We start from the raw sequence: 18,935 nt of genomic DNA on the forward strand, positions 1-18,935 counted from the left end.
ATATATTATATTATATTATACCACTTTTGGTAATCGAGCTTTTAATAAACTGCATCCATACAGTATATCCCTGTATCCCATATATAGTATGTCGCTGCATGTGCTCGATATAATAATGTAAGCAAATACATACTGTAAACCAGTACAACTATATAAATTGTAAACAAGGAAAGATCACGGTGTGATACATGTTTTATTGTAATGTCATTATCTCAAGGTTCGGCAACTTCATAGCAGCTGATTCATGCACCTTTTCTCAAACGTCATTTTGAAGTGCTGAATTACAGTATTAACCCATCACTCTCTGCATAATCAAAAATGTAATCAACATCCCAAGTTCTGTGATAGATAGGATCCTTCCATCTTTCAAGAAATTTGTTTCTTATTGGTCCTGAAGCAATCCAGCGCATCTGAGGTTACTACAGCATCATGATATTACCACCAAACATCAAAAGAACTGAGCTCACATGCAAAGCTCACTAGCACCCTGAGTATACAAGATGGTAAACAGAGTATTTTAAGCAACATACTCAGGAAGTACAGATCTTTTGAGTCAATGCTGTACATTTGTAGGGATGCTGAATTACCTTGATCTGTGTTGCTCTTACGGTTGCTTGGTTTTCTTGATCTGCATAGAGCTGTTTGCAATGATGTCATATAACAAAACAATACAGAAAAAGTCTATGAAGAATTAAAAGCACTATGCTATTTAACACAATGAAATTGTGCACTTTTAATTTCCCTTTTTAAACTTTTACACAATAAATTACATTAGAAGTACACTTTTTTCTGTATACGTCCCCATAACGTCTAACTGCTATTGACTAATAATACATTAATGCCAGTATAACAGTGTTATGGTGGAATAATATCATACTTTACATCTATTCATATCCACTTTCAGACTACAAAGCTTGGATTGCAGAGACGACGCAGAGAAGTCACGGATTTACACAATATACTGTTTGCAAACCCCAGCCATACAATACAGCACAATTAGCAGACTTAGCACATAATTGCTCGGTTTGCTGGTCATTTATGCAACCCAAAATAAAATAAATTACACAATGGAGCTGCTACAATTGTCACGGTGTATCACTCATCAATGCTACAGGTGTATAACAAGAATAAGACCACTAGGACTGCGCTAATACAGTTGCATTGTCTGGTGATACTAAGCTGAAATGGTGTGAAATATATCTACGAGGATCAGGCAAACTTTATTTTATGTGTGGGGGAATCAACTGTCAGGTTGTCCCTTCTTTGCTATTAACACATGATTCAACATTCAGTCCTCGTTCTTCTGTTCAGAGGATATTCAGGAAGCTGCTGAGGCACAAAGGGCTGGTCTCATCTTTCAGCTCAACTCCAAATCATCAGTTCACTCCAGCCCCAAGCTTCAATAGTGACTAAAACAGAAAAGACAACAAATACAAGATGGTTAAACCAGAGATGTTCACAAGTCTTTAACTTGGAGTCCGAGTCAAGTCTGAAGTGTTTGACCTGGAGTCTTAGTCAAGTCTCGAGTCGAGTCTCAAGTCATTTAATGGCTCGCTAAAAAAATCCCATTCATAATCCTCATGTGCTGAAATCTTCCTTTTTACGAAGCTGTTTTATAGGCTATAGACAAAATATATTATCTGTGATCTGCTGGTTTTAAGATGTAAAGTGTACATCCAGCCTGTTATGTTTTAATCCATTACCATGTTCAAAAGAGTTTTTCTGTAATTAAATTCTATAATAAGAGTCCGATCTACGACGACACATAACGAAATATGTGGCACAGATAGCTATTACAAAACCATACAAATAAAGTATTTCTTTATGACATAAGTCAGGGGTATTCAATTAAAGTTCCAAGAGGCGTGGCCTCTATATTTTCCAAGCAGAGGTCTGGACAAAAAAAAAAAAAAAATCCTTTTTATTATGTTTTTACATTTAGATCCATGCAAGGCCATGTGACAGGATTAAATACATTTTTTTCCGTGTTTTGTTCCTGAAATCTATTTTAATAAACTGAAATTCAACATAGCTACAATAATCAAAATTTTGCTCTCATCTTGACCGAAAAAGAAAGATAACTAGCAGTTTCAAAGTTTAAGTTCTATCCTAGCCATCTAACAACAATTTTCCCAATTATAATTAGGCTATATGATTCTTTTGAAATGTTCTTAGCCTACAGATTAATAACGCTGAATCACATCTGATATACAGTAAGAAAAATAACTACGTTTGCAGCATTTGTTTAAGTGAAAGTAATCTATAATTTTGCTGCTCACAGTGTTTCTGTTGTTAAAATAACCGTGTCATTGCAGCCGGAGGATTCAAGTCTGAAGTCTAACTCTTAAGTCGAGTGCCCATCTCTGGGTTAAACTAAAGGGATAGTTTACCCCCAAAATTTATATTCTGTCCTCATTTGCTCACTATCATTTTGGTTCAAACCTGGGTTTCTTTAAACAATGAATATGGCCAATTAGTGAACAACTTGTTCTTCTGAGTCATCAATGAATCAGTTGCTCAGGTTCACAAAACTAGTCTGAATGATTCATTCAAGAATCAGACTTTGCTACTGATCTCATGAACATGTAATTTTGTTTTCCACAGAATAATAAAAAGGTCATACAGGTTTGAAATAACATGAGGGTGAGTAAATGATGACAGAACATCCATTTTTGGGTGAACTGTCCATTTAAGGCAAGACACTACAGGCAAAAACATTTGGTCAGTTTTGAGATTTTGGGGTATTTGGCTTTTCATAACGTGTGAAAAGTGAAACATCCAAAATACATTTTTAAATATTAAAAATAGAATAGTCTCTCTAGATTTCAATTACAATATATGTTTTAAAGGCTGTTTTCCCCTTATGCAACGAGTCAGAAATCTCCACTTCAGCAGCACTCACACACACACACACCAGACTGTACAGTTTAATTATTATCTATATTCTGAAGGTTTTTACGAGGGGTTTGTTCATATATAAATTGCCTAATTTTATAAAGCATTCTATTCCCAAAAATATAGCAAAAAAAATTCTGATTCATGAAGTGATAAAAAGAAATCCAAAATCACCTTTGCATTAGATGTTGAGCTTGTCAGAGGTGGGTCTAAGACTCTGGAAAAGTGATGAGTCAATAGCAGTGCTATTGCAATCCTGGATCAGGTTCTTGTTGCAGTCACCAAAAGCTGGAGCAGCAGACACTTTGGGATGCGAGACCTGCCCCGTCAGAATGTGAATATCACCCAAAGCCACAGAAGTCATGCTGTTCTGTGAGATCTCGCCGATGGGGGAATATTCTGGAACAAGCTCGTCTCTGGACACTGGACTGCAATGACAAGTATTTTGGTTTATAACAGGGACTGGCAATATTTTATCAATGTGGTTAGCAGACCTATTTTTTCTGAAATTACTTGGCATGTTGGAGCTAACCTGACATCCATGGACTGAACTCCATCTGAGAGATCATCTGCCCCGCAGGTCTTTGCCTCCAGTGGCTCAAGGCAAATGATTGGAGACTCAGATATTGCCTTTGGTGGACTAATAATCACTGTGTTACCTGTTGTGCAAGATTTATGTAGTTTAATCCAAAAGAAAAAAAAAATCTGAGCTGTGTTACCAGATTATCAACATTCTATTCAGTTCGTAATTACACCACTTGATGGCGCTCTTTCGTTTTTTCCTACGGACAAAATAGATTTCCACATGCTGAGTCACTCAGCAACAAGAAAAAGACTAATAATAATAATGAGTGTGTGTGTTTGAGTGAATTTACATAGTGAAAGGGAGGGTTAAACACATGCTCACTATAGAACTGTATAGTGATACGGGTCATATCAATACCTTCAGTTTCCAAGGCAGATGGTGAGATGGACTGGGAAACAGAAATGGGGGATGGGACTTCCATCTGCACCTCTTCTTTCTATCCAAACACATGACATGCAATATTATTTGCTACAGTCAGTAAATCTTTGTCATCTGATAATTTAATTGGCCTGCTGAGAATTTATTTACCTTTTCCCCATCCGATCTTCTTGTCCTTTTCATAATCTCCTCAATACGCTGGCAAAATCAAAGATGCAAACATCATTCATAATAAGCTTTAATTAAAACATAACCTCAAAAGCAACAAAGTAAGTAGTTTCTGATGTTGTTTTGATCATTTTTTCAACCCTTGCCACAAACCAGACAATATAAAATACACCTAGTAATTTCCTAATGTATAATATCAAGTCATGCTTTGTTTTTATTTAAATACTAGAATATCCTGTTTGCCATGAAAAGATTTCAGTTACAAAAATGGGTTGCAAATACCATTTCTTCTTGACTTTACATGCAGCCAGATTCAGCTGCTCTGTTGCACACCCTATAAAGTTTGAATCAAGCTTGAATTAAGAAATACATTTATGCATAGATAAGTAGCCCTTAGAGATTACCACTTCATAACTACTTACCACTAAACTTTTCTCATTATAATGCACTTTACATTGCATAATCATTTTAATTGTGTCAATGTGTATACATTTTCCATGTATTGCTTCATTCTAAATGTAAATACACATAAAAGAGAAGAACCTTCTTCCTTTGAAGTCTTTCCTGCTCCTCTTGAATTTTCAGAAGCTCTCGCTCCTGTCTCTTCCGTTCAGCCTCTCTATGAACGCGCTGCACTGCTTCCTCCCTCTGCCAAACATCATGACACATGAATCTCAGGCTCCTGAATGTGAATCTCCTACTATATCACATTCTTCCCTACAGATATTCACAGCTACAGAAGACAGATTGGTGCTGCATGTGACTGGATGGATGAGTATGCTGAATGTGTCTTGATGAGTCAGCTGTTATTTCTGTTTGTTTTTGTTGTCTTTTTTGTATTTATGTAATGCTACTTTGCTTTTTTATTATTATTAATTTGTGTTTGCTCAAATAGCAGGGTCGAAAGAACTGAGACCACTGCTGACAGTATAATATATTTCTAATTATAAATATAATTTATAATAAAAAAAATAAAACATCTAATAAATGTAAAATATAATATAATAAATGTAAAAAAATCACTTCAGCAGTGGTCTCAGATTTTTGAGCTCCAGTGTTTAAACAATTATTATAATTAATTAGAACAGATTGGTGCCCTAAGTCAGTGACCTAATGGATGAGTATGCTGAATGTGTTTTATTTTTGTGTCTTTTCATTGTTCTTATGGTATTTATGTGAAGATTATGTAGATTTTTTTATTTTTTTATTTTGTTTGTTTAAACAGTGAGGTCCAAATCTGAGACCATTGCTGAAAATGTAATAGATCTTTTTTATTTTAATTTATTTTTTAATAATATAAATCTAAAATAATGTTGCATTATATTATTAATGTCATTTATTTTAAAAATGTATTAAATAAATAAAAATGTATAACATTTTCATCAGTCTCAGATTTTAGTTTATACTATTTGAAAAATGAATCTAATTAATTGTATTTTAATGTAATTCATTGTAATATCCCTCTGACCTGTCTCTCCAGATCATCCTGGAGCTCCTTCCAGCGTTGTTCCTTTTGGTGCCTGTCTTCCAGCTCTCTTCGACAGCGCTCCTCCTCCTGCCTCTGTCTTTTCTCCTCTGCCTCTCGAGCTGCCTGTTCCTGCCGCTGTCTCTCCTCTTCCTGCTGCCTCTGGAGCTCCTCAGCCTTGAGCCTGAAATTCATGAAGAAGATGATATATAATACGGAAGCAAACACATAAATGTGACACACAGACCCTAGAGACACACAATATATCTACCTTTCCTCGTCTAGGCGTTGCTTTTCTTCCTGCTCCTTCTGTACTCTTGCCAGGCGTCGTCTCTCTGCCAGCAGCCTGGAGGCCTCCTCGGCATCAGTGGTACCTCCTTTCCCAGTGGGAGTTACTGGAGACTCTGAAACACAAGACAGGAGGCACTTAATCCACGTCACGTGATTGAGATCCCATTGGCACAGCTTTTAAATCAGAAGAAAGTCAGTCATAGTAAATAATGTAAGAATGAGTATTGTTAATGTTAACTGAAATTAAAACTAAAACCATTCAAATTGTATAACTGAAATAAAGCTAAAATTATATCAAATATAAAAATGAGAAAACTTACACTTGAAAATTAGATGAAAATGAAATTTAGACAAATAACAAATAAACTTATAAAAAAGGAATTAAATTAAAATTAAACCTGAAAATCTAAAAATAAAAGCAAGTTCAAAATAAATATAAATGCTATAATAGTATATAAATAATACTAAATAAAACTAGACAGACTATTGAACTTTTCCTTTAAAAAAACAATACCTGCATTATGTCCAAATTCCTTGCTTGCAGATTTTGTGATTTTCTCTGTTCTGGAGGTCTTTCTCTCTAGAGTGCTGCAGCCTTTACTCTCCACAGACCCTTTCTCCTCTCCTTCCCACCTCTTGTTTTCTAAACTTGGCGTTGTGGCTCTGTGCCTCATCGGGGAAGGGGGGTATTGACCCGGGGAGGCTGGGGACTGGATGTGGCTCTTACAGGACTTGGATCTAATTACAAATGAAAAACACAAATATACACTCAGTCTAAAGTCTTTAAATAAATAAATAAATAAATAACAACAAGTAATAATATATGATAATATGATAAAATACAAAACCTTTTCGGTGTGCTGGGGTTCTTGCTGGTAGAAGAACTTTGGGTGGGTGTTGTTGGAGACTCAAGTTTTTTTGTAGATGAGTCAGCTAAGGTTTGAGCGATGCTCTTTTCGGGTCTCTCAGTCTAAACACCCAAAACAGACACCAGAATTAATCTATGTTAACGGTAATTTACAAATATATTTGTTGTTCATGGTTAAATCATTTGTGTTCATAATACATTAGTTAATTTATACTTTGCATTAGTATATGTATATGTAAACTAAATTTACTAAATGCAGCAGAAGTATTGTTCATTCATGAAGAATAATGCATTAAGTTATAGTATAACCAAGAATTCAAATTCTGTCCTCATTTATTCATTTCAAATTCACAAATTGAATTAGATTTTTTTTTTCATATTTTTTGCTTTCAAGTTCATTTTAGTTAAGGCTTTAGAATTTTTTTGTTGTATGTATTTGTAATTTAAAAAAAAAACTTTTTGTTGTTTCTAATATATCTGTATTGTATAGTTTTTATTAATTGAATTGAACTATTTTAGTAAATTAAGTTATACTAAATGAAAATAAGAAATGCTGCCTTGGGAACTAGCCAAAATAAAACAAGTTTACGGTTTTTATATCGCATTTGATTTCAGTTAACAATTAGTTTATTTCAAGTAACAACATTTTTTACTTGTTTTAAATTTTATTTTATTTAACTATAATGACACTGATTTGCTCAGGTCTTTTGACTTTCTTCTGTGGATCATAAAAAGATATTTTGGGAAATATTTCTCAACTATCTATCAATTATTTTTGTTTCACAGAAGAAAGAAAGTCACACAGGTTTGGAATAAGATGAAGGATGAATTAATTTTCACCAATATCAACATTTTTACCTTCTAGAATGTTCATGACGTACACATTTTAGAAATACATTCTGAAGTATACCAAAAAAATTATATGTCTCATACTGTATCTGTCAAAAGACCCCCTGCAGGACATACACAACCCCCCTCTTCAGAAATCTATGGCTATAAATCCATGACTGAAACTGGACATGCACAGATCTGTGCAATGCAGTTGCTAGGAGACCAGCTCCTCTGTGGGCAGTGGCGGCTCCAGGATTTTTTTGTTGGGGGTGCTAAGGGGGGGCTTAACAGTTCAGAGGGGGTGCTAAAAAAAACTAATTAAATTAGAGAGAAAGTAATGAACGTCTAAACTTTAGCTATCAGTTTTTTATATACAGCAGCTTCTAAAAAGGCATTTTTTACTTTTTTCCTTAAAAAAGTAATATAATTTATGAACGAATATAGAAAAGAGAGAAAGTTGATTTTTTTTTTTTATTCAATAAAAACTTATTTTTTTACATTTTTTTACAATTCATAAAACTATTTCCACACGGGCACACATTGCGGGTGATAACCTCCCTGTGCTGATTTGCACGATATCATGTGTTGATAGCCAGAGATAAGCATCAAAAAATGGCAATATTAAGAGGATTTAGCACTTCAAATGAACGTAGGCCTGTTACATTCTTATTATTATTAGGCCTATTATTATTATTACAGTACTTTTATTAATAAATTACATGAAATTATTGCCCCGCAATAATTTTATAGCGCATCACCGCATGATGCGCTGCGAGGATAATAATATATGCTATAGCTTACTCATTGAAACTAAAAAGATTTTTTAAAACAGGTCTTTTCATTTATAAAATGAATTATAGACCTATAACTATTATTATTAACATTATTATTATTAACACTGCAGTCATCAATGAAAATTCAGAGCAGCTTTATTTCATGATTTTCAAAAACAACCTGTATTATGCGAAACACGTTTCTTCTCATGTTTTTCACTATATACGAGCCACAAGAGAAACATTAAGGGAATAATTTAAGACAATTATATACCGTTATCAGCATATGTTAGAGTAGATTCGTCTCTCGTTGTCTCAGAGAGAATATGCGCCGTTAGCCGTCAGTATTATTTTTTACTTTCACTTTCTCTATAGTGAATTGACTGACGTTCACCGGCGTAACTCTTGCGCACAGTTTGCGCGTTGCTTGACCCCTCCCCCATAATATCAATTGTTTCTAGGCCACATTAGGTTTTTAATGTTTATTTTTCAATGTTAATGAGAGTGACACCAAGAGTTAAAAAACAGGAAAATCATTTGGAAATCCTTAGGGGGGCTGTGCCGGGGCTAAGCAAGTTTCTGATGGGGCTATAGCCCCGTCAAGCCCCGCCCTAGTCTGTGGGTTGTGTCCCATTGTGCTTTGCACCAAATATAAATATCTGAGCTATCTGACAAAATGTTGATCACATCCATGCAATTCAGACCTGAGGGCTTTTCGGGGTTGTGGCCGCTCTGGAGTCGTCCAGCTGTCCGTAGAACGATGTGCTAACCTTCTTTCGCTCGGCTCTACTGGGTAAAGCCCTGTAAGGAGACCTGTGAGGGCTGGAGGAGACTATTCGGGAACAAAGACAAGACACTGAGGGGCCAGAGGTCACAGGAAGACAAAGGAGCAAAAAGGGGCGGGGCAGAAATTGCAATCAATTAAATCGTGAAGGTTAATGCAAAAACACTTGCCTTTCTCTGTCACATTGGGCAAAGTAGTGGAGGAGGAGGAGAGATGCTTGCTCAGGACAGAGTCTGGGGACTCGGGCGGAATCATAAAATCTTGGACTGCAGTGAAACATATTACGAAAGGTTCCAGGGAGAAATAAAACACAGACAGAGGCGATCAGACACAATCATAATGATATTCATTCACCCAGAGACTTAACAGATACAAGTTAATTCTGAAGATAAATGCCAGAGGCTTTCTTTCTGATTAATAATTAGTGGCCATTTGGGTATGAATATTTACACTGATCAAAGACTTTCATGAACAGCAGGCTCATTTTCATATGAGCTAGGTTTCTGAGTTTATGTAGCTCATGTGTGATGTTGCAGGAGAGTTTGCTAAGCTGGCCTGCATTGAAAATGAGCTGACAGATGAGACCCCCTGTGCATTCTTTAGGGGGTGCTATGCAGCTGTAGGCAGATCCGGATTACACTTCTTTTCTTGTGCATCCGGATCCCTTACTAGACGAGTATCAAAATGACAGACTCCAAATCTGATGGATGTAATCAATATGTCCTGTTATTAGAGCTTGATTGGTTCTCCAGAATGTTTCATTTCCTCATTGATACAATGTTTACATCCACCTTGGAAAGAAAGAAACTGACAGTATAAAAACTACTCCAAACACAAAAATGATAGGAGGTGCTTGTCCATGCAAAACCTGATAATAGGGTGTTACCAGGGCGCTGCAGCATAAATATAGCCTATACAATTGCTTATAAACATACACTTCAAACAATATAATGATGATTACAACTAGACTTTTACATTTTGTGAAGACCTTCACCTTCATTTTGTTGAGGTTTGATGGGGGCCCATGGATTCCCCTTTTTTTTTTGGCTGTGGACAACACTATATACACATCTCTTTTTATATTAAAGTAGTATTTTCCGATAATATTTAAATTATTTGACTTGGCCTTTGTACTACACACACACACACGCACACACACACATGCACGCGCGCAAGCACACAGTATATCATATAAAGCCATATGAAAGCCAGTTATTTATATGCAAATATTTTAGCATATTGCTATTAGTTTGCTAAGGTGTTCTGTGCATTTGATTTTAGCATATCGCTATGTGGATGTTAAGGGGTTTCAAGTAGATTTCAGCAGACATTTGAGGTGTTTTAAGTGGTTTCTTACTGACCAGAGTCTAAAATGCTGACCCACTATGTTATTCTGGTCCCTAGATACACTAACGTCCCTAATTTAAAATGATTAAAAATGTTTTTTCCTGGTTATCAACTGTCAGGCAAATATTTTAAGTCATTCACTTAGAAATGATGATTTAAGTGGAAAATGTAATAGAAGAACAATAGCAATAGTGATGTTTGCAAGCACCATTATTAACAAACCTCACCACTGAAATAAACAAGAAAACAGACAACAGTGCATAAAAAACACCTATGGATAAAACCTATATACACTAACGTTCAAAAGTTTGGGGTCAGTAAGATTTATTTTTAAAGAAATTAATACTTTTATTCAGTAAGGACATTAAATTGATCTAAAGTGACAGTAAAATATTTATGTTTTATGTTCTTTCTATTCAACTTTCTATTCATCAAAGAACTCTGAAATAAATGTACTGTATCACAATAAATTAAATAAATGTTTCCACAAACATATCACGCAGCATAACAGTTTTGAACATTTCTTCTTGTAATTGCAAAGCTGATTTACTGATTACTCCAGTCAATAAAATATAGCCTATTAAAACATCTTAAATTTTAATAATATTTCAATAAATTACTGTTTATTAAAATAAATGCTGCCTTGTGACTTTTTACATTAAACTTAAAAATAACATAAAAAATATGACCAACCACAAACTTTTAATCGTTAGTATAAATCTTAGCACACATATAACATACACCTATGTAAAATTTCATGCACATGCAAACCATCACAACAACAACATCAGAATCACTGTGATTGAGTCTTTAGGGAAGCGAATGGGGATAACACGTAAAGCAGCAGGAAGTCAGTACCGTTCCTGGATTTGCTGGCAGTAGGGTGAGCAGCGGGCTCATTGGTTAAGGAGGCTGAAGCAGCAGGAGAGGATGGGGGAATCTTAGGATCACCTGTGCGGCAGGTGATGCAAAGCAGAGAAAGTACAGGTGCGTGAGCACAGAGTATTTCACAAGATCACAGTGAATATTATGAGAAGTCATAACAGTGTCCCTGTGAAATACTAATATACCCCGTCAGCAGTTTTTTCCTCTGACAGGAAGCTGCATAATTTCCAGCAGGGCATTTTTCTTTATTAAAAAAAAAAAGTAATTTCGCTAATAAAAGCAGGATGGTAATATGAACCGCTGCAAGATGAAATAACCCAGAGCACATCATGCAGCTGATGCGATGATATCAGGTCATCAGAGAGCCTAATGTTTTCCAAGGGCGACCATAAACTCATTCTCAATCGTTCGCCCTTATCCACAAAGCAAAACAGACGCTACATGCATGTTGTCTAGATATATTACCAGACTGACTCAGGATCAGGCTTAAGGCTCAGCTCTTGGACAGTGTAAATAATTGATGTAGTTATGAATGCACCACAGATTCAGGGTGGTGCTTTCACATCTGTCTTGAAAGCAGTATTATTTTCCAGTGTTGATATGATTTACCAAAGCCTCAGGTCTACTGAGGAGTTGGTGTAAAAACAATTTTTAACTCAGAAATTACTAGTAAATTTCACCATATCAAAGAAACGGCAAGTAAAACACTGAACTGAGCATAAGACTGAATACTGAAATAGCATTTGTAAAACATACTCCAATAAACTCAGCGTAGGCTTGTGTAATTGAAATGTTCAGGGAAAAAAGGCATTACTTAAAGTCAGAACGAGGCAGTGACAGAGCAAAAAGCCTTCAGCTGCGCAGTCTAATATACCCTGTGCAGTCACAGTGACAGCAGTTTACGGTGTTTGTTCTCTAGCTAAAACAGCCCAAATTGCCCCTTGCCCCCAGGCAGCTATTGCACGGATGATTTATAATGCCAACGAGTCTGTGATCGGTCACTGACAGCGCTAACCTTGAGACAGTGTTTTCATGCGACTGGGGATACTCCTTGAAATCAACAACAGCTCGATGTCTCAGTGTGACACTGCAACTCCCTCATAAAACAGCTGCATTTTCATCCCACAGCTGCTGTATTAGTCAATATCCCAGTCGGTTTTGAAACAAAAGGGCTGCAGTGCAGTTCCCACACCCTGTTTTCCTATCTCTCCATCCATTCCCGCTCCCCACGGCCCTGAGGAGTTCACACAAGGGATCCTCCACGCCCTTGCAGGCACACACACACACACACACTCACCCTCGCAGACTCCAGGAGGTCCGCCCCAGGTCCAACGCTTGGGCCTCTGGTCCGTCTGCAGGTTCCGCTCGATAGAACGTCGCATCAGGGCCTCCAGTCGCTCCTGTTCGTTGCGTTCCAAAACAGGAAAGAAAAGAGACTCTTTGACAGAGCTCTCACTGCGGCGGCGAGTGGACGGGGATGAGGCTGGCTGCTCCATGGCGACCACCTCTCCTATCCGTCTCTGACTCTCCCTGCTCTTCCCTCCTCGTATGCGTGTGTGCAAAATGCCTTCTGTTTCTGCCTCTCCCTGCCTTGCACTCAGTGACTCTCTCTTCGTATCTCTCTCCTCCCAGGTGACTGTGTGTCTAAGAGAGCGTACAGCCAGACGGAGGAGAGAACGGCCATAACTCCACCCACACCCTCCCCCCTCAGCAGCTGACATAAATGGTGAGCACACGCACACAGAGGGACCATTATAATGACACAGGTTGCATCAGTGAAAATAAGGAAGCCTATATGTATTTTCCTGAATTTCTCTCTATCTGTTTCACTCCACTATCTGGATTTCCTCTAACCAGTATAACCTTGTTTCTCACTCTGATTTTAACATTATGAATGATTTTGTATACTCAAAACCCTTCCCAAAACACTGATGTTTACACATATAAACTACACAATTAAACAACTCCCCAGATTCAAAGAAGCAAACATAGCCTAGTCAGATGAGCAATAAAATCATCAGAGTGAAATAACATGACTCTCTTAAAGGGTTAGTTCACCCAAAAATGAAAATTATGTCATTAATTACTCACCCTCATGTCGTTTCAAACCCTTGAGACCTTTGTTCATCTTCGGAACACAAATTATGATATTTTTGATGGAATCTGAGAGGTCTCAGGCCCTCCATAGACAGCAAGGGTCCTTACACGATCAAGGTCCAGAAACGTAGCAAGGAGATCGGTAAAATAATCCATGTGACATCAGGGGTTCAACCGTAATTTTACGAAGCTACGAGAATACTTTTTGTATGCAAAGAAAACAAAAATAACTTTATTCAACAGTTCGTTTCCTCTACGTCAGGGTAGCGCCATTTTGGAGAATATCCACTGGATGGAAACTGCTTACCCTCTTCTGTGTCAGCTGCACCCCGCGGATACGTCATCTACGTATATTTACGCTTTGATTTTAAACGAAAAAAGCCCATCCGGTATGTGGGTAACATAGAAGAGCGTACGCAGTTTCCATCCAGCGGATCATTTAATAGTGTACTTCCCCAAAGGTCAGGAGGGAGGCTGACAGCTGTAGTCACTATTAATTGGAAAAGGCAAGATTTTGTGACATGAGGGTGAGTAAATGGCTATTTTCTGTCACTCTGAACTCATTTTGGTACATTAGGGCTTGACAATTCAGAGCTGTAATACTGCTTATATGATACGAAGGGATAGTAAGATCTTGGCACATCATTTAATGTCTGCTTCCCAACAAAATGAAGTACACCTTTTTGTCAAATTAAAAGTTTTACTTCAACATACATACTGAATCAGTTTTAATATTCTTTTGTCATGTTCTTAAATACATATAACATAGCACATGTAAAGTACTTGATTATAATTTTAAACTGTAATGCTTTATTCAATAAAAGTTTCAATAGAAATGACATTAAAGTGTAATTTGGTTTACCATAAATGCTTGTTCATATATTCAGCAATTCAGTTTAACCATATTTCATAGATATTAAAAGCAATTATTAAATTACATATAAAGATGTACTTAAGTCCTACGTAAGTGAGTCAAAAAAGTGCTAATTCAACTAATTGCATCAAATTAAACAAACAATATATTTTTATTTAATTGCAATTATGCAGTTAATTGCCTGAAAACATTACATTCAATGTATACGTAGTTACAGTATATATATATATTTTTAAGTATATTATTTTTGTAATAAGTGCTCTGTATAAAAGTGTACTTCTTTTTCACAAGAGACAGTTCACCCAAAATCAACATTCTGTCATCATTTACTAAGATTCATGCCATCTCAGACTCCATGAAGCTATTTCATCCGTGGATTTAAAAAAGTGAATTTTCAAAGAACATGCTGGTTGCTCTTTTCCATATAACAAAATGAAATGGACTAGGACTGTCAAGATTTAAAATCACAAACAACCACCATAAAAGTATCATAAAAGCAGTTCACATGACTTGTGAAATATTCAAAATATTCTGAAGATGTACGGTAGCTTTGTGTGATGAATCGATTGAAATTCAAACACCATTGTTTCTCATAAAGATACATTGTTACTGCACATTTTGTGTGGATCACACTTATGATACTTTTATAGTGCTTCTTTGTCATTTTGTAGCTTAACAGATCCAGTCCCTATTCACTTTAATTAAAAGGAAAAGCATAAGGCAGACCATTTTTCAAAAATTCACCTTTTATTTTCCTCAGACGTCAGTCACGTCACACAAGTGAACATGAAGGTGAGTAAACAATGACAGACTCATTATAATTTAGCCATGTAATCAGCAACAATGATTCATTATCACAAAATAAACCCATTAGGGTGATACAAAACCCCTCTTACATCTCATTATTTTTTCATTTGATTAATCAAATGAAGAAGACTAATGAAGAAAAAAGGTGATGAATGGCTTTGAGCAAACATAAAACTAGGTGGCTCATGCTGCATATTGTCTGCAGGTGGACGTAAGGAGGCCAGGCTACCGCAAAAGATTTGATACCACTGCAGATACAGAGGAGCCAGAATTAATTTAAATCCAAACGCTGGCCAAGATCAGAGTAGTCTGAAGTGAGACTACACAGCACTACCATATCAGAACACAGAAACAGCACCACACCCTGTACACAATGATCCACTGCCTAACTGCAGTCTCTCTTAGTATGCATCTTAATCACACCATACAGTATTTTCCTTTTAGCTTCTTCAAACACACCATTACTATGACACACCACGTTTTTCTAGAGAAATTTGATTTGTACATGTCAGTTAAGATGAATACCGGGAACAGTGAGGTCATTTGATCACTCCAGAGAGAGTCACCAATCATTGCAGCATCTGACTGGGGGGGGGGGGGGGGGGGGGGGGGGCTAGCTTTCAATCAATATAAACAAAGACTTTGCTCTCCTGCTAAGACAAAGCTCAATGTCACAAAAAGTGGGAACTCTAGGAGGTTAAATTCAACAGGAATAAAGACGTAATTACACAGGTTACAAAACCTATTCTTTTTATAAAATCTAACCGGTGCCCAGTAAAAATGCCAACATGTGTGATGTCACCATCACAAATTGGACATCTTGAGCTAATATAGCTACAGCTATTTAATAAATTTTTTTTTTTTTTTATATTTTAAACTCAAATCTGATTCTTTCCACAACTGCAAGATATTTACAATGTAATGGCTTTTATATTACAATATGAAAACTGGTGGAATGACTTACTACACCTCAAAAAATAACATTTTTGCTCCGGCTTAAAGATGATGTGTATAATGTTTGTGCTATCAGCAAAAATGCAAAGATAATAACTGTTTCCAAACCGATTTCTCAGATGTTCCTTAGATCTCCCATTGTTTGGACAAAAAGGTAGTCCCGCCCCAAACTCACACTATTGATAGTTTTCACGAGATGTCACACCCTTATAGGAATGCCCACCTGGAGGGCAAAAAGAAGCTTTGCTCCACTGACCGCCAGTTTGCATTAAGTAGTAATGTAGTACAATGCAGATATTAAAAGGCGAAATTCAGTAAACACCTTATTGATGATGTATATTTTGTACAGGGAAGCAGATGAAGTCAGAATATAAATGCAATGTGCAAAGTTTCACGTTAAATTGTTTCCCATAGAAAACCATTAGAAGGAAAACACTGAACCATTAAGCGGATTGGGTTCATATTAAGGTCTCATCTGCTTGCCTATGTAAACTATGCATCATTAACTATAGAGATTACTGAATTTGATATTTTAATATTACTGTTTTAAATATATTAAGGCACTTTAAGTGTTTTTACAACGTTTTGTTGCACTGTTTAATGATTGCTGCGGGTGTATAATATTTATTGCAAATGCCCAAAACTTGCATTTTGTTCACATACCTTTGTTTTACTCTTTTGAGAGGTGATCTAAATATTTGTGGCTGTGAAACAGATGGAAAATTGACAGGTTTGTCCTGCAGTTCTATGGATGTTTTGTCCTCCAGGTCTTCGAGCTGGTCATGTGACTGAAAGCTATGAATTGGTTGAGTGTCTTTTGTTGTCTTGAGATCAAAGGGGCCAATGTTTAGCATAAATATAGATTATAGTATAATGAAATACTAGCAGTACTAGCTCAATTAACCCTTTTCTATTTGAATATATTTAAAAATGTCACTTATTCGTTATGGCAAGGCTGAATTTTCAGCATCATTACTCCAGTCTTCAGTGTCACTTGATGCTTCAGAAATAATTCTAATATGCTGATCTGCAGCTCAAGAAATGTTTCTTATTATTGTCGAAAACAACTTATCTTCTTGGTAACTTTTGTAAACTGCGATTCAGGCATCTTAGGTGAATAGACTATGATGACGAGAAATTGTAAAATTTGTAAAGACAAATGTCTGTCTTTTGATCAGTTTCATGCAACCTTGCTAAATAAATGTATTAATTATATTAATATATCTATACAATGCGTTTTATTTTCTGACATCAAACTTTCAACAGTATTGCATATTACTTATATTTTTCCCTATCTGCTGCATTTTTCTTAAACTGTGTTTAAGCATTTTAATAGCTAAAAATTAGAAGCTGAGAGAAATGAACAGCAATAAAATGCATAATAAAAAATACACAATTTTATCATAATATTACACACAAAACAAATCCAAAAATAAAACAATTCACAGATAAGAAGGTGTATGATAAAAAAATACTTCATATCTGTGCTATGAGTGCATACCCCAAAGAGAATAAAGTTTGGCTGTAACCCCTGACCTTTTCATCCTCCATGCGCTGCTTCCTTTTCTCCTCCACGGCAGAACGACGGAGCATCTCCTTTTGCCGCTGCTCCTCTAGACGCCTCCCTCGCTCCACCAGCGAGCGTTCATACTGCTGCTGTGCACGCTGTTCCTTCTCCAAGAGAGTACGCTCCCGCACAGCTAGACACACGGTGGGGGTGGACACGGGTAAGTCTATAGATTGCCCTGATACGGGAAAGGCCAAGCCTCTCCCTATACCTGCTGACAATACTGATTCATTTGTGCTAAGCACTTAGTGGGTATTATCAGAAGTCTTCCACCATCGGATTCAGTGATGAATGGAGCAGTAGTCTATCGCCCTGGAATAACCCTCTGCTTTAACTTATCCACAAGATTGTCATGAAATCCATTTAGGAATTAAACATGATTCTAAAGCAGGCCAGTGTTTTAGACAACTTTGAAAGGAATATATAATTTTGTTGTTGACAGTAATAACTGAATAAAAGACTTGCATTTCACCTTGGCTCTTATCTTTCTCCTCTCTTCTTTCTTTGGCCAGTCGAATTCTGTCCTTCTTCGGGCCTCCATCTTTGCATGAGAAAAGAAACAAAATGTTAAAATGCGAATAAACAATGAACACACCTTATTCAAGCCCCTCAATGTTATATACAATGGTTATAGTACTGTTACAAGCTGGCGGAAAACATTGGCTTTAATCGTGTAATGGTATGCAAATATATGCAAAGTCAAAATGCTCAAAGGGAACACAAATGCAATTTTTCGTAAAGTCATTTTCCATGATTCACAGCAGAGCCTGTGGCACAGTCTGTCAGATCCCTGTTAGCTTCAAATCTAAAGCACATTTGACGAAGCACATTTTTAGTTTTTTTTGTTTTTTAAAGGAAAAGGCATATCAGACAGTATGCATTGTTAAATCATTATAGGAATCTTTCAGAATCTAATAAATAAACCCAATATCAAACATTTATTCTGATGTGTCCGTCAAAAAATAGCTATAAATAGCTTGCAGTGCAAACCAGGGCTAGTTGTCACATATAATGTATATTTGTAACTACAAGATTTTGAGTGCAAGTTTTCTACGGCAGTGATTTTGTATGTAAGTTTCAAATATTTTTGTAAGTGGTCTTAAATGAGAATTTCTGGGCTTTTTTTAATTGCTGCACAATTTGTCTGCTAAAACAGTGGTTTGATCATCTTACTGTTTCTTGAATTGTTTTATGATTCATGATCATTTTACTGTGTAAATTTAGCTGAAAAGCCTAATAGGCTTCATAATGGCAAGTACAAATTTGCGCGATGTAATGTAGCATAACATGTCCTGCTGCTGGGGCATGTTGTCACAAAATATCAACGTGTTTTAATAACCTGCATCTTTCTTTCTAATAACAGTG

The 18,935-nt window shown here is 36.3% G+C and overlaps 1 protein-coding gene across 2 annotated transcripts; it reads right to left on the bottom strand.

The window, feature by feature from the left end:
- Positions 1–175: 175 nt before the first annotated feature.
- On the bottom strand, positions 176–12,911 carry map7d2b (MAP7 domain containing 2b). Of its 2 annotated transcripts, XM_079406999.1 has the most exons (14): positions 12,569–12,888; positions 11,245–11,337; positions 9,210–9,305; positions 8,960–9,087; positions 6,632–6,753; positions 6,298–6,521; positions 5,764–5,896; positions 5,496–5,676; positions 4,571–4,675; positions 4,010–4,057; positions 3,839–3,917; positions 3,428–3,554; positions 3,070–3,323; positions 176–1,409 (listed from the first exon to the last, which is right to left on the bottom strand). In XM_079406999.1, the coding sequence occupies exons 1-13, from the start codon at positions 12,765–12,767 to the stop codon at positions 3,077–3,079; spliced, it is 1,782 nt and encodes a 593-aa protein (XP_079263125.1). In that variant the 5' UTR covers positions 12,768–12,888; the 3' UTR covers positions 176–1,409; positions 3,070–3,076. The 2 variants fall into 2 exon arrangements, with proteins under 2 accessions (XP_079263125.1, XP_079263126.1); XM_079407000.1 differs by lacking the exon at positions 11,245–11,337 and having other exon boundaries at positions 12,569–12,911.
- Between the last annotated feature and the right edge of the window lie 6,024 nt (positions 12,912–18,935).

The sequence above is a fragment of the Barbus barbus genome (assembly GCF_936440315.1).
Source record: "Barbus barbus genome assembly, chromosome: 44".
In the NCBI taxonomy this organism is placed as follows: Eukaryota; Metazoa; Chordata; class Actinopteri; order Cypriniformes; family Cyprinidae; genus Barbus; species Barbus barbus.